The sequence below is a fragment of the Pieris napi genome, chromosome 20 (assembly GCF_905475465.1).
Source record: "Pieris napi chromosome 20, ilPieNapi1.2, whole genome shotgun sequence".
NCBI classification, from domain to species: Eukaryota; Metazoa; Arthropoda; class Insecta; order Lepidoptera; family Pieridae; genus Pieris; species Pieris napi.
In genome coordinates, this window is record NC_062253.1 from 428,283 (window position 1) to 444,251 (window position 15,969).

Below are 15,969 nucleotides of genomic sequence, written 5' to 3' on the forward strand. Positions count from 1 at the left end.
TTGTTTTTTTTTTAGACAATTCACACCAATTGACCGAGTCCCATGCTAAGCTGGTGAAGCTTGTGTTATGGGTACTAGGCAACGGATATACATATATATTATAGATGGATAGACATATAAATACATATTTATACACCCAAGACCTAAGCACAACACCAAATGCTCATCACATCGATGTTCGTCTCAGCCGGGGATCAAACCCGGGACCCATGGATTCGCAGTCAGGGGTACTAACCACTAGACCAATGAGTCGTTAATGTTTAATTCTAATCAGTGTCTGACAACCTTTACACCGGTTGTCGGGTCCCAGTGTCTTTGAGTCTTCCTGTCACTGTATTCCTCTACAGTACGAGAACTATTGGTGCAGTCAGGGTACAAATTCTCAGCTCAAGGTTGAGAGTCCACTTAACAATAGTCAATAAGGCAATGAAAGACACTCAACCGTGCCTAACCTAACCTCTTAGACTCTCAAAGTGCAAGGCGCTGCTGGATGAAGAGTGCCTCATAAATCTGTATAATAAATTGAAGTGCCGTTTTATTGTGTTATTTTCTTATTATTTTTGAAATCAATAAGAAACTATAAATAATTTTCTCTGAATGTTGCCACAAAGGCTCCAGATGTCTAGCCAAGCACATAATAATGAAATAGGTTCAGTTAGAAATTTTAGAAGTTTTATAAGGTAGAATAAGATAAATAAATTTTAGAAGTTATAAAAGCATTCTTTTTATACAGATTGAGCAATAATTAAATTTGTTTAAAAAGAGTGCGAATTCCACGCTGAACGGCCATTTCATGAGCAAGAACCTTGAATGCGAACTTAACAAATTTTTGGGGTAATAATTTTATAAAACTGCAGTTAAAACAACTTTTATATTTTATTGTAACTTCTCAACATAACCACTGAGCATAAAACATAATAGTACACATACAAACCTAGATTAATTAAATCACATTCATTATACAAGGAAAATAGGCAAACAATGTCGCGTATATGGCATTCATAAAAAAATTACCTACGTATAGGAGATAGAGGAAACACATTATTATGAAAATTTATGTGTATCAGAATTGAAATACACCTACAACATTGCCATGAAGCAGCAAATATTCTAAGATAAAGACAAAGACAATTGATATGGAAATTATGATCTGCTTGTTCTGATGATCAAGATATAGCAATAGGAGTTAAGTCTAACTTAACTAGAATTAGAAATTCGAAAAGCGTTGCCTTCCTTGTAATAAGTGTGCCATATAACGTGATTCCATAGGAAACTAAGATGTAATGTCATCGTAAAGATGAAATGTGTTAAACATTTTATATTTCAATTTATTAATAAATGTTCCAAACATTTTTTTAATTGAATTCTATTTTAAATCAATTGTAGTTAACGACAAGAGAGAGAAATAGAGTATGCAATGGCTACAGTTTTATGAAGAAACAAATTAAGAGACGTTTCCAAACATATCATGAACTCTTACAATAAATAAATTCCTTTACCTTTATTGAACCGAATATTCAAATGAAATTAGTTATTATGCCTACGTATAATAATGATTTTCTTGATAAAACAAAGTGGCAGTGAAGAATCATTCGGATACTTAAGGAATAAAGTGTTAAAATAAAATAGACAATGACTAGTTATCGACTAGAAAACGTTTGTTACACAAAATATACACAATATTATCTATGACAACGATATTTCTCTGTATTACATAAATACGACATCTATAACATGGATTTTTATAATATACTTTTTATTATTTTTATAAAATCTATTTGTTTGAATATTTTTATTAAAATGTTCATTATCTAGCAATCTATGTTTGGTACTTGATCACTAAACATACATTGTTGGTTAAAATTGTATCAGTCACGAAGATTATTAAACATTTAAATTAATTTAAAGAAATATCTTTAATCATCGTGACTGTGACGCGTAGTAGAAATAGAATTTATTTTGGAATAATCTAAAAATATTAAAGCTAAGTTACGATGACATTCAAAGCGACATTGAAGTAAGTAGGTACATAGACACAGGTAAGTAGGTACGAAGTACACTTACGCTAAAATATACAACATTTATACCTTATTATAATCATAAGAAAATTTTCAGAAAGCGTCGAGCTCAAACATAGTTTGTGAAAAAATAATCTAATACGATATAACAATATGTCGTAAACTGGTAAGACGTCAGAGGAAAACATATAAGTCAGAGAGATATTTAAATAACAAAATATTGTAAAAAATTTGGTCAATTGTTTTTTTCACAAACTATTGTTGTTACAATTCATTTATCTAACAATAATAATACATCAAGGTAAAACACTCAAATTCTCATTTATTTCAAAACTATCAATCTATTAAAATAACTATTAATATTGTAAATATGCACCATTTCAATAATCTATTCGTGTAAAATAACGGTGCAAGGGTCAAGACAATTTGTTTACTAACTAATTGGAATTATAATTTTACATATTCCATTTGACAAACGATTCCGATAAAGAGGTAATCTCCAACTTTCTTTAACCAGACGACGAAAAGAAGGTTTTACATATGAAAATTCTCTGTAAAGTTCTTATTTTTGTCCTTTTAGGGTTTGGGTTATAAGGACGGCGTTTTTATTTTTATTATTTTGCCATTATATGGTATATAAACAAAAGTTTCAAAACTGATTATGTATGCTGGAATCAAATTATTGCCTAATATTATAATGATAAGTTCATTTCTAACTAGTGTAATATACATAATATATATACGTTATATAAACGTGTAACGAAAAAACCGACTTTGACAAACCGGTGCTTCGTGAATATTTAACTAATAATAATAATAAATCAAGTGGTACATTTAGATCGATCGATTATTATAAAAATCCGCACAATCGCCCATATAAAAATAGGCATGCAAATGTCATATTGATTTTAATTTTAATTAAAAATATTGAAGACAATTTAACTCACATTTTTTCCTTGATACACGCTTTACCTTCAATGTGTGATAAGGGATCCCATATAAATTAAAATAACACTTAATAAAACTTATATTCATATAATTTTTTTTATTACGTTTATTTAAATATTTACGTAATTTCCTTTTTTGTATCTGTAAACGACCATAGTATGTTTAATGTTTCAACATAATCAGAACTGTTAATTACATGTATATATTTTAAAATAATAATAGTCATTAGTCCCGGAATGGGAATAGTCCCTCAACCCCTGTGTCCCAATCTGCGACTTCAACGGGACCAAAGCATTCGTCAAAGAACTGCTCCAGGGTCCTATATAGATGGATCTGGGATTTCTCGAAATTGTGACCCTCATCTGGGTAAACCTGTAATAGATACATTTTGTCAGAAATGCTTTTTTTTCCTTTTCAAACTATTGTAATTCAAAGCGTCAGTATTTTTAACTGGATTTTTGACTGTTTGTCTGGTCACGTAATTTCTAACACGTGATCAAAATCGGCTTTTGATATACGGCAAAGTGATTTTGATGATCAAAATTCATTAACAAGAAAACATCAGGTTTATGAGTTTATCTAGAGAGGTATTAGGAAAGTATGAAAATAATGTAATAATAGAAATCGAGGTTCTGTAGACACCCACATGATGAGTGTAGAGCGCTCCTGCTCTAATTAGAGCGTGTGCCAGGGCCAACGCGTGGTGCGGCGGGGCTCGCGTGTCAGCCGTAGCGTGGGCCAGTAATACCCTTCGAGGGGGCAAGTTGCCTGCGCGACGCCAAACTGCCCCCCCACCACCGCCGGCCCCTGCACCCCCATACCGCTCTGTCCAGAATGACGCTGAAAACACACGTTTGTTACAACGGAATCGATATATATATTATACATTACAAATCAATACTAGTGTAGCTTACTGTGGTGCGTAAGGTCAGCTAGCGGTGCAATAAGAGCAAGACATCGAGTGAGGTTTCTGGCGTCTCCGGCGGCAAGAGCGTGTGCAGCGGCTGCCCCGTACCCCGCGCCCCACACCCCTACACGGCTGCCGTCCACCATCTTGAGGTTATCGCGAAGGTATCTGCGTAATCAGAAATAGTGTTCGTGCATTCTGTTCATTAATCGATTTAAATAATTCAATAAATACCTGTTTATAGCCATTAAAGGAGATCTAATTTAAATATTTAACTTTATTAGAATAAGAAAGGTAAATGAAATTATTTAATACTTACGACAAAACCGCGATTTGATCTTCTACGTCGACTGAAAGTAATTTTTGATATATCTCTGTTCGTAATTCTTCACCCTGAAATCCATTAAATGAAAATCAACTTTCGTGTAAGTAAACCACACGTCTTATTCAAATATGAACCAATTTTTTATTAAATAAGGAATATAGTTATTGTTATCAAACTATTGACTAAATTACCAATCAAATTCTCATTTTACATCTTACTTTTGTCTCTAAACAGAGGAAGGCATTTTATCCTTTTTCATCTAACTGCAGCGTTTTGATCATGTTTAGAAATCTTTTCATTTCATACTATTACTAATTACAAATCCCCATTAATTAGGAACACCAAATATTATCTAAGGCTGTTTTTAAAAGCTTATTGACTTAGTTATTATATGACAATATTTGTTTAATCCATCGGGATTATGTAAATTGTGGTTTAACAAATATGTTTTCAAAAACCCTACGCAGTTATTACCTGTCCAGCAGAGCCTCTTGCGTCAATTTGTGCAACTATGAAGTTCCGTGTTGCGGCGAGGTACCACGCCCATCCCATGCCCCACCGAGACGATACTAGTTGACCGCCCGGTGATGCAGACCTGATGATAAATTGTATTTCAATCAAGTAAATCTGGGTATGTGCCATTACGATCATAGCTCATTATTTGATGTATGCTCAACCTTCAAAACGAAACGCCATTGATGCAGGTGTTGATGCATAAACCAATCACAATGAATAAAAATCAAGAAGGTGACATGAAGTACATACACGTGTAAAACAAGAGGAAGAGGTAGGTCATCGGTGTCTCTGAGTCCCGGCGGTAGGAAAAGACGCACTCGAGCCTCCCTGTGAGCTTGCACCTGAAATATTCATAAGATATAACGAAACATTTAATTTAAAATCAACGTTATCACAATATATTTTGTCACGAAATTTGTACGTCATGTGTCGCTTGCCCCGTGGAACAAAGTCGTAATAGCAAAATCATTTTTTTTTCCGGAAAAATAAAAGAATTATTACTAGGATACTAAAAAACTAAGTAAAATATATTATATCAAATGAATTTTTCCTATTCGACGATTTAAACATTGTTGTTATATATTTAAGGTAAATAGTTCAAAATAACTAAATGTACATTACAGTAATAATTTATCTAATTAGACTAAAGAGCATAAGGGAACAATCGCTAGTTTTACTGTTTTAATTACGGACACAGTAGCCACACATTACGACCGCACATTTTGACAAATGTCCAAAACGTAACAACTACTCTTTTCGCGAAGATATTATGACTTTAGTAAAACAGATACAATATTGCAATTCCTTATTCGTTTTTAGACTCGCATTGCGTTTATGATTATTTGATAGAATTACAATCTAAACTAAAACTATCTTTATTGTCGTTGCTATCTATGTCAGGAAAGCAAAATTAGGTAAACGAGCATTACTTAAACTGTGCACAGAATACTTTCCGTAGAATAAAGACATCCTCGCGTTTTTTTATAATAAAATGTTTTACAGTTATAGTCAAGGAAGTCGAAAATGAGAAAACATTAAAACAGTCATAATAATGCTTTACGACTTTGCTCCCGGCAAGTGATATATTGAGATAATTATGTCTCATGATGCAAAAATAACAAGCACTATTCCATAGTTGATATTAAATGTATATTCACCTCCACTCTAAACACCTTGATGTGCGGAGAAGCAAGAGCAGCGACATGTTGTCGTAATGGCTGTCCATCGTGAAGCACGGTGAGACGGGTGCCGCTCATCGAACACAGAAATATAGCTGGAGGACCAGGGCCGAGGCATTCCTGCAACACGATTAAACTACATTACTCCTTCAGAACTAGAATGTAATAAAACTACCCATATGGTCTATGAAATGTATTTTCCAAAGCTAAACTCAATACGGAAATTTGTTTAATGTACTCGGATATGTGAGGTTCTCTGGGGACTTATCTTAATATATATAAATCTCGTGTCACAATGTTTGTCCTCAATGGACTCCTAAACTACCGAACCGATATCAATTAAATTTGCACACCGTGTGTAGTTTGATCCAACTTAAAAGATAGGGTAGTTTAAATCTCAAATTATAGTCGCAATATTATTTTATTGCAAAATATTTGTTTATTATTTGATACAATTCTAACAGATGGCGCTGTGTTATAAGTATCAACGTTTCACATAAGCTGTCATCTACCTTTAACATAAGTTCTCCTACCGCTAACAGATGGCGCTGTGTTAAAAGTATCAACGCTTCACATAAGCTATCTACCTTTCACATACGTTCTTCTACCGTTTCCCTTGAATAGTTTACTACTATGTAATATAACAAAAACCTTAGCCACAGCAACGCTTGGCCGAGTCTGCTAGTAATAATTAAAATTTTGGATACTAGCCTGTACATAATAAGAGAAGTTCCTGCTAAAATACACTCTGTTGTAGAGACACTCGGTTGGCAGTGAATCATTTTCGTCGGCTACGTGGGGCAAGACGGTGGACGTGGGCCACGAAGGAAGTGATGATGTTACGTTATCGTAATCCTGAAAAAATAACACAAATTAACATTGAAAGCTTTTTGAGGCCGTCTTCTTTTAATATTTATAGTAACGGAACAAGTTATTCCGTCTTTTATTTAAAAATGCATACATACTAGCAATTTCAATAAAGGAACAAAAAAACTTCTAACTTGACTATGCTAACTTCAGGGTGTCGGTTTTTTGTGACGGTGTGCGCGCGCATCGTAAATATTTATTCTCATCATTTATCCCTAACGCGCCAAAAGAAGTATAACTTCAAAAAAACTTTCACACACTCATGGATTACCGTGTGATCAGTGGTAGGTGATGTATCCTCATCAGGAAGGGTGTTGGGGCAGGTGAGGCAGCGGGGTGCGGGGGGCCAGCCGTCCCTTGGCACGCGCACACGATACACGTGACGCTCGCCTGCACGCTCCACCGCCGTGCCTATCACGTATCTGTTAGTGTTAATTTAGATATTATTATCCTTAGGTTTTAACGTCTAAGATTACCGACCATGAACATCGTCGTGCCATGACATGTAACGCTAATTAGTCGTTTTATCGTCGGGAAGGAAAAATGTCTGTTCTTAGATGTGTCTGGATTTATTAGTCGTATTAATTTATTAGTTTGTGATCTTAAACAGGTGGATAAGCTTTCTTACTAATTAGATTTTTGTTTCTAAGTGGAGTTTGACTATGAGATGTCTAATACGGTTTGCGATAGGCTACTTTTTGCGGCTTATTACTCTAAATATGCTCACAAATATCTCCGTTGTTCGTCCCATCCCACTAGTTGCGTAATTTCAAAGCTGCCCTGCGTCAAAGTATTTCTGGAGTCCTTCCCCAACAACACAGCATGTTTCCATACGCCCCCATGATCAGTGATGGGCATGGCTGTGAACACACCCCCTGGACCTCCGACTAAAGCTCCCCCGCCGCACCACCCGCACTCCTCATCCTCTGGATCCGCGCCCAGTCCCGACCAACGGGTCCCGTCTGTTTCGTCACGATATATCTGAAAAAGTTGTTTACTAGGTATGAGGAATGCCAATAAAGCAGTGAGGGAAATCTTTACCAATTGTTTTTTGCCAAAACTTGAATTATGGAGTACTAAAGTGTATTTTATAGATAACTAGCGACCCGCCCCGGCTTCGCACGGATGCAATGCTGATACTAAATTCAAAGTGCTATAGAGTATAGGGAGAACCGCGGCCTCCGACGCGCTGCGTCCCGCAATTATTAAATTTGTAATATCATTGAAAATATTCATTTAAATCATATGTTGTAAAGGGCCATATAAATCTATATTAAATCAACAATTTATTTAAGGTATTTAATTAGATAAGGATTTATGCTGTATTGGTTAAAATCGCTTCGAAAATTAGCCATTATTTGTCGTAAAAAGTAAATGACAAAAAAAAGTTATTGTGAGTTATCCATAAGAGATAGACATATACCATCACGGACTTTTCTGTAGACCTTTTCAATGTGTACAATACTTAGTACATTATTTTGATAAAACTCGCAGGGTTCAGCCTGCGTTTGCAATGTAAGCGGAAAAAATGTAATTATTTACGACATCACATTAGAAACCTCAAAAATAACAGTACTTCTCCACTATTTAATGGATGTTATTATACATATAAACCTTCCTCTTGAATCATTCTATCTATTAAAAAAAACTGCATCAAAATCCGTTGCGTAGTTTCAAAGATTTAAGCATACAAAGGGACATAGGGACAGAGAAAGCGACTTTGTTTTATACTATGTAGTGATGAGAGTGGAGGTCACTTACATCCTGACAATTGTAGTGCACGGCACTGCAAATCGTGATGATGGAGACGTTCTGCGGCCGGTTAAGCAGCACTACGCCGATCTGCCGCTCTGATACCCAGCTGCTCCATCTTATATACCAATCTACAATAATATACTGATATTGGAACCAACCTTCTCGATTTTACAAAACTAAGGTTTGTCAAAGTTAAGAAATAATTTACCAAAATCAAATCTAAATTACTGTTTGTGAAAAAATAAAGTTTTTAAATTTAATAAATGAATATAAAGTATACGTACTTTTGTCGACTTGCGGAGAAAATTGTATGGCGTGAGGAAACAGAAACTTGGGCGTCTTCAGACTAACGACGTATATAGTCGCTACTGGATTGTTGGTGGTGACCTGGAAATCACGTCACGTAGAAAACTCGAGATATAAAAGATTGATTCTCAAACAGGGAAACGGACTAAGAATTGTACGGTACAAGCATTCTCTATTTCTATTGTAAGCATTCTCTATTTCTATTACAAAAAAATATTTCAAAGGTTTAACGTTGTTTAACGCTCACCTGCGGGTACCTAAGCGTCCTTATAGTGGGGTATGGCGGTGGCTCGGGCTGATCCAGGCCGTACCATGGGTACATATACTCTGGCACCAGAGTGTCATTATAACTGACGTACATCAGGGTCTGACCATCTGGACTGAACCAAAGAGCTCGATCGAGACGGAGCACTTCAGTCTCATATAGATAGTCAGGTACGCCATTGAACAGTACACCTGGGACACCTGAAAAATGGGAATAGATCAGATATCGCTTTCATGACTACTTAGTGTAAGATTACTGCTATTTTAGTTATTTATTAAAACAAAAACCCCCACAGGATTTGCTATTTAAAGTTTAATAATGTAATAATACCCACAAATATATAACAACTTTAAAACTATGTGTAATAACAAAACCTTTAAAAAAACTATCCGCGATAGAGATCCACGAGAGCGTCTGTCATTAATACTCTGTCAGTGGTTAAGGGACATCAAACATCGCTTGTAGCTTCTTAGCAACACATTTCTTTAAACTTTTTAAGGGGAAAACATCAGTACAAAAATAGTTATGGGCCAGCATTGGAGTGGGAGCATAATTTGTCTTATTGAAACACAAGATTGTTAAATAACAATAAATATATTTAACAGAGTTGAAACGACGTGATATTGTAACACGTTAATTTTCTCCATAACACGAAAACGATCTGCGAACGCCCTTTGATTTGAAATCCAATATATTTGAAAAGAATAGCTTCGCTGAAGCAATAACTTTCGCTTTCTCGGGATATCGTGCAGTGCACGTACAAGGTCATAAGAAACTAAAAAGGTTTTCCTATTTGAATAAAGGCTCTTATCGAAAGGATTGGGACGAGGGCGGAATGTTTGTAATCGCCTAAATGTATTCTTAACATGTTTTTGTTCAAGGTACATTACGGTATTGGCAAAAAATAAACGATGCGAAACCAATATTACTTTTCTTTTCGGCCATCAATGAGGGTATTTACACTTTTTATATAATAATATAAGGTTAAACTATTCAGTCAAGCCGTAACACTTGCTGCAAAGCCCACAAATTACAAAAACTAAACTGAAACAAATGATATTCTGTGTATTTTTATTGCAATAAATAAAACACAATATTATCTGTATTAGTTACGTACCATTGCTAGTGATTCGACAAACTAATGCCTTTAGCACTTTGGGCTTGTAATAAATGTCATTATCATGAACGAAGACCAGCCCTGACCCAACAGGGGCCCATTCTGCGTGTTGTAGCAGTGGTGCGGACCGATCATCCTCTATTGGTGATACGGGAATTCGGTTCCTACGGAATACAAATTAAAATACTAAAATAACAATGTTTCTTTTGCTGATTTTTTAATATTTGGCCATTTCTTCAGGATTTCTATCCTAGTGAAAAACATTCCTGACAAATTATAAAAACATAAAAAAGCCAAAAGTCAAAAATCAGTTATTCATATAGGTAACACAAACGAACGTCAAAAAAGAAATATACATTAAATGCTTCTAATTTTACATTTACTGCCAGTTCTCAAATCAAGGGATTTGAACGGAATAGAAGAACTGGGAATAAACTAAAGCCTACGTATTATATCATAGAAAATAACCTTGTTATAACATCGTAGACGTGATATCTCGCGAGCCTGGCATGCCTCCATCCCGGTCGTACATCAGATATGAGCAGCACAAACTTTAGGTCCGCTGACACTTTGAAGTCTACGGCATTCAATTCTCTCTACATGCAACAACAAAGAAATTCAATAATATTAAAACCTGTCAACCGTAACAACGCTTAATAATAATAATAGCCTTATAATTCAGATACTTTTACATTTAAACACGTTTTTATTTCAATTTTCTTTTAGTGTATTTGTGTGACAAAGTGTTTTTTTTGGCAAAACTCTCCTCCAAATCCCTGCCATGTACCACCTGCTGTTTTTTTTTTAATTTGGTCTATCCCCTAAGTTTTTTTTCTTTTGCTGTATCTTGGGCACCAGTTTAGTACTTTTTTGCATGATACAAATAAATTTAAAAAAAGCTAGTTAAATTTAATAATTTCATTTTAATTTATTAACGCTTTGTTACATTTATACAAAAACAAATAACATACATAAAAATGATAAGGGATGCAACGGGCGGCCTTATCGCTAACAAGCGGTCTTTTACAGGCAAAAACTAATAAAGAAATGTGACGGGTAAAGTGCAAGAAGTGCATAACCAAATCTTATTAAAAAAATTATTGAACTTTCTTCTTAATAATAGGAAAAAAATAATAATAAAATAAACTAAAACATAAAAAGCTAATCTCACGTCACATGAATTGCGATGAAGAAAAATATTTTAAAAAAGTTTTTAGCAAAAACCATTTTGAAATGGCAGCCCTAGAGACGTCGTGTATGTGACCGAAATAAATGGAGGAGCAAAATGTGGAAATCAGTTTTATTGAGTGCACACTTTGCATACAAATTCTTTACTCACTGTGATACAGTAACGAGACAGAAAAATTTACATTATTTTCACAAATTATATGTTCTTGATTATGAATTTTTATGAATACGAACCAAGTTGAACTGGCACTTTTCTTAAATTTTAAAATTGATTAAAATGTTCTGAATTAGCAAAAATATGTACCTATAATTTCTCTTAAATATAGAAAACTAGTAGACTCGGCCAAGCGTTGCTGTGGCTAAGATTTTTGTTATATTACATAGTAGTAAACTATTCAAGAGAAAAGGCAGGAGAACACCAATCCACCATGCTTTTTTGGTGGTTATGCCATTACATTGTAGCTTATGTGAAACGTTGGTATTTATTTTGATAAGGATTGATCCTACCTAGGTACGAATAAAGAGCCTTTTCTAGCGGTGGTATTTTAATAAAAAAAAATAATAAAAGGACGCTTATTATATACGTAACTATATATATACGTAACTATAAAAGATAGAGACATGCTGTCGCGACATTTTTTATAGATCAGATTACATCATTTTGTTCTATCATTAATAGTTTTCGCAGCGCACACGATTGAAGGAAGTTTTTTGTTTATTTTTTTACATCTTGGGTTAGATTATTCAAGTATTAGTAAGCATCCCTATTTTTTAAAATGAAACATAGCCTATGTCACTTGGGAATAGTGTAGCTTGCCAACGGTGAAAGAATTTTTGAAATCGGTCCAGTAGTTTCGGAGCCTATTCATTTCAAACAAACAAAAAATCAAACCTTTCCTCTTTATAATATTAAGTATAGAAATGACGGGATTAATCGATTAGATACAATAAAAAAATTCAAAGCGAAATTTTCAGTGAAACTAGTACGTTTTTAATCCAAAATTTGTTTTATTTTTTATCGGATCCGATTTAACAAGGTTTTATTTGAATGCGTCCAACAATAAGGCTAGAGCCGTCTACATCCAGATAAATAGCCAATATTCTGTCAGCTGTAGACAGGGCTCTCGCTGTTTCGGAAATAAAGTATGCTCATAAAATTAATATACACACTGTGCAATTTATCATTTTAATTGAATATTATTTAATTAATATAATAAAAATATAAAAAATATTTTAAATAAAGTACGGTTATGGTTTTTGTGTACATCATATTTATTTATTTGTTTATAAGCTACTTATTATACAATATCTAATCTAGTAAATTACATTATACACAAAAGCCAAAAACGTAGTACACATTCAAACATACAAAAAAAATGTATTTAATAAATTGTAAGATGCATTGATCATTATAATAAATTTAATATTAAAGAGGAATAACAAAGCCATTATAAAGGATACCAGAGTTTTTATAATATTTTTAGATAGATTTATATTTTAGTTATATTTATTAGGATCCTTACCTTTATGGTATCTATTAAAGTTTAATTATTTTAATAATTAAACGATTACAGCAATCTTTTGTATATTTATAGTTATATTTTATAAACTATCCCAATTGGCCTCTGTAAGCATTGTTTCCTAACCTTATATACGAAATCTGGTCATTGACAGCCCTATTGGACGCGCTGTAGCAAAAACTTCCGCGCCGAACAGATTGTTTTAATTTTTCTACTTTTTGGTGGAGAATGAACAATTTATTTCAACGGGCGCTAAAGCTGTGGAAATAAAACTTTCCAAAACGATTTTTCTTGAGTGAATTTTAATCTAACTGCTATTCAAAGCTTCAAAACGCTTTAGTTTGTTGGAAATTTTAAATAATTTTGAAATTTTTGTGTGATTCGAATTCTGACTCTTTGTCTTTAATTTTGTTTTATTCTTCCTTCGCTAGTTCTGCGATCTTTGTGTTTTTTTTTGAAAGAACTTGTCTTGGCTAAGTGTTTGGTATAATATAATCTCTAAAAGATAAGATTAACAATCTTAAGAGTGAACGGAGGTCGTCTCTCTTACGGTTAACTATTTCACCAATGCCAAGTAAATGATTCATTCATTTTCTAATAATATAACGCCAATTCTGTTTTCTAAAGATTTTTTTTTAAATACATGTGTCTTTACTGAGACACCATGGAACATTACAATCTAGCTTAACTTAAAACTAATAAGTAATTGAATGTTTTACATAAAGTGTCCAATAACTCTTACAGTCTCTAATAAGGGGAATACTCTGTTCTTGTTTTCTATTTTTTCACTTACCTCTGTTTTGCAATTAAGAATAACGTGCACTAATGCTAAGTCACTAATTCAAATGGTTTCTTCCTTTTCAATCTTCTCACTTGGCCCGTGGTCTCAAGGGGTTGAATAGTCTGGACATTCACTTGATGGTGGAGCCTATGTTCGTGGGCTCTAGCAGTCGTCTTTATTATTGTGTGTCAACATCCTTTTCATTAAGGTTCCGATGACGGTCGTTATTGTGAATGTACCAAGGAGCATAGACCCTAAGTCGAATTGGTTCGGAAATACTTCAGTGGGCAGCTGATTCCACATAGTGGTTTTAGTGGTTCCAAAAACTGCTTTAAGAAACGCTCACTTGTGGAACGACGGACGTCGAGGCGATACGGGTGGTATTTGCTGACGTCCAATGATGAAACTCAGCTGCAGATATCGAACAACTCGTCTGAACACTCTCCACTCTCTAAAGCAATGATTCAATATTAATACAGTACCTTGCAGCTTTGAATGCAACACTAAATTCACCCTAAGCGTACAGTCATTAGGGACATCACGATTTCCCGCACGTGACGCCCCATTTGGCCTAATGCACTGTAATGTCGTCTAACTAGACATTAACTGAATCATAATAATATTAAACTGTAATGCCATTACCATAAGTAGCCAGCGTAAGGTGTTTGTGACAACTTCCACGTCCTAGATTTTGTTCCAAATCTACTTTACATCTAGAGGCGAAAGGCCGAGAGCCTGTAGCAGGAAAAATTACTATACCTAATGTGCGTGTCATATATGTATAGATAATAAAAAATTTATATACTCAACACCAGAACCTAAATCAATAAATCGAACAATCTTTAGAAACCTTGCTGTGTTCATTATTTGCTATTATTATTTTATTTATTCCTACTCAATTATGTATTTACATAGTATATTGTTACATTTATAAGTAAGCTGTTGATGTCGATATACAGAACCCAATCACACATTTGATTATGACAAAAAGAAGCGTGAGGCAGCTTTAGTTATTAAAAGGCGTTCACGGGGTAAATACAAAACGTTTCCGTCGACAACAAATGCTTGGCAAGATATATTGGAGATCTCTATCATCGCATAATATCCGCCTCTTTATTACACTGAGATCGAGAAAAATGGCGGCAGGTTGCCTTTTAAGATATTGCTTATTTGCACTTATCCAACCTTTTATTAGATATATATATTATATTATTATATTAGATATATAGATTATAGATATAGATTTTATTAGACACAACCTTTTTAAAAGAAATCAGGGTGGTTGTAACAGGAGATAAAATAAGCAATATATGGAATATAAAAAAATATACATATATGTTACAATAAAGATAAATGAACTTAAGTTGAAAACGTCGATGGCGGGGCACATAGCAAGAGGAACAGAAAAGTGGAGCAAGAAAAGTACTAAACACTGTACAATGTACAATTAACGAAAAAGAAGAAGACTATTTAGAAGGTGGATAGATCAAATAAAGGAAACAGCAGGTGGCACAGTGCAGACAGGAATGGCAGGATTTGGAGGCCTTTGCCAAACACATGTACCTAAAAATGATGACACAGAAACATAATGTATCTAAATGAACTAATAGGCTATTATTATTATATATTTATAAGATATTAAATATAAGGTATATTACGTAGTCCTTACGAATTAATATGCTATGTAGTTTATGTCAAGAAGTGGACAATGCAACAAAAGCTATATTTTGCTGACCCTTTTTCATTTCTTTAAATACGATAACAATAACATTGACTTACGAATGTAGAATTGTTCATGAGAAGTCTCGTGGTAAAGTTTTTCACGTTGAACAGTGTGAGGCCGCCCCATCGCGATCTGAACACTAATTCTGTGTCTGAAACAAAAAATATCAAAATTTAAATTAAAATAAGAACGGAAACATTGCGCAGTAAAATGTAGTTTACAGGATATATGTATATATAAACATCAGTGGCACTCAGACCTTTTTAGGTCTGGGCCTCAGATTTCTGTATCTGTTTCATGATCATTTGTTAATCTAACAGGCAAGTGGGTGATCACCCTCCTGTGCCTGACGCACGCCGTCGACTTTTTGGATCTAAGGCAAGGCGGTTTCCTCACGATTACTTCTCCGTTCGGGCGAATGTTAAATGCGCACATAGAAAGAAAGTCCATTGGTGTGAACGAACCTACGACCTCAGGACTGAGAGTCGTTTTTAATTAAAACAGATCTTCTGAAATCAAACGTCAATCATCTTAAAAGTCTACTGATAGAATTAC

General features: G+C 34.2%; 1 protein-coding gene across 6 annotated transcripts in view; it reads right to left on the reverse strand.

Moving 5' to 3' along the window:
• Positions 1-857: 857 nt before the first annotated feature.
• Positions 858-15,969, reverse strand: part of LOC125059999 (inactive dipeptidyl peptidase 10) — a 348,882-nt gene continuing 333,770 nt past the window's right edge. For all 6 annotated transcript variants that reach the window (XM_047664738.1, XM_047664737.1, XM_047664739.1 and 3 more), the window contains 16 exons: positions 15,471-15,565; positions 10,671-10,798; positions 10,203-10,366; positions 9,068-9,285; positions 8,799-8,901; positions 8,521-8,642; positions 7,487-7,740; positions 7,031-7,181; positions 6,604-6,747; positions 5,872-6,012; positions 4,964-5,055; positions 4,673-4,793; positions 4,193-4,266; positions 3,881-4,041; positions 3,613-3,806; positions 858-3,338 (listed from right to left, as the gene is read on the reverse strand). In XM_047664738.1, the coding sequence (XP_047520694.1) occupies positions 3,192-3,338; positions 3,613-3,806; positions 3,881-4,041; positions 4,193-4,266; positions 4,673-4,793; positions 4,964-5,055; positions 5,872-6,012; positions 6,604-6,747; positions 7,031-7,181; positions 7,487-7,740; positions 8,521-8,642; positions 8,799-8,901; positions 9,068-9,285; positions 10,203-10,366; positions 10,671-10,798; positions 15,471-15,565 (2,309 nt within the window). In that variant the 3' untranslated portion in view covers positions 858-3,191. The remainder of the gene's footprint in view (positions 3,339-3,612; positions 3,807-3,880; positions 4,042-4,192; positions 4,267-4,672; positions 4,794-4,963; positions 5,056-5,871; positions 6,013-6,603; positions 6,748-7,030; positions 7,182-7,486; positions 7,741-8,520; positions 8,643-8,798; positions 8,902-9,067; positions 9,286-10,202; positions 10,367-10,670; positions 10,799-15,470; positions 15,566-15,969) is intronic.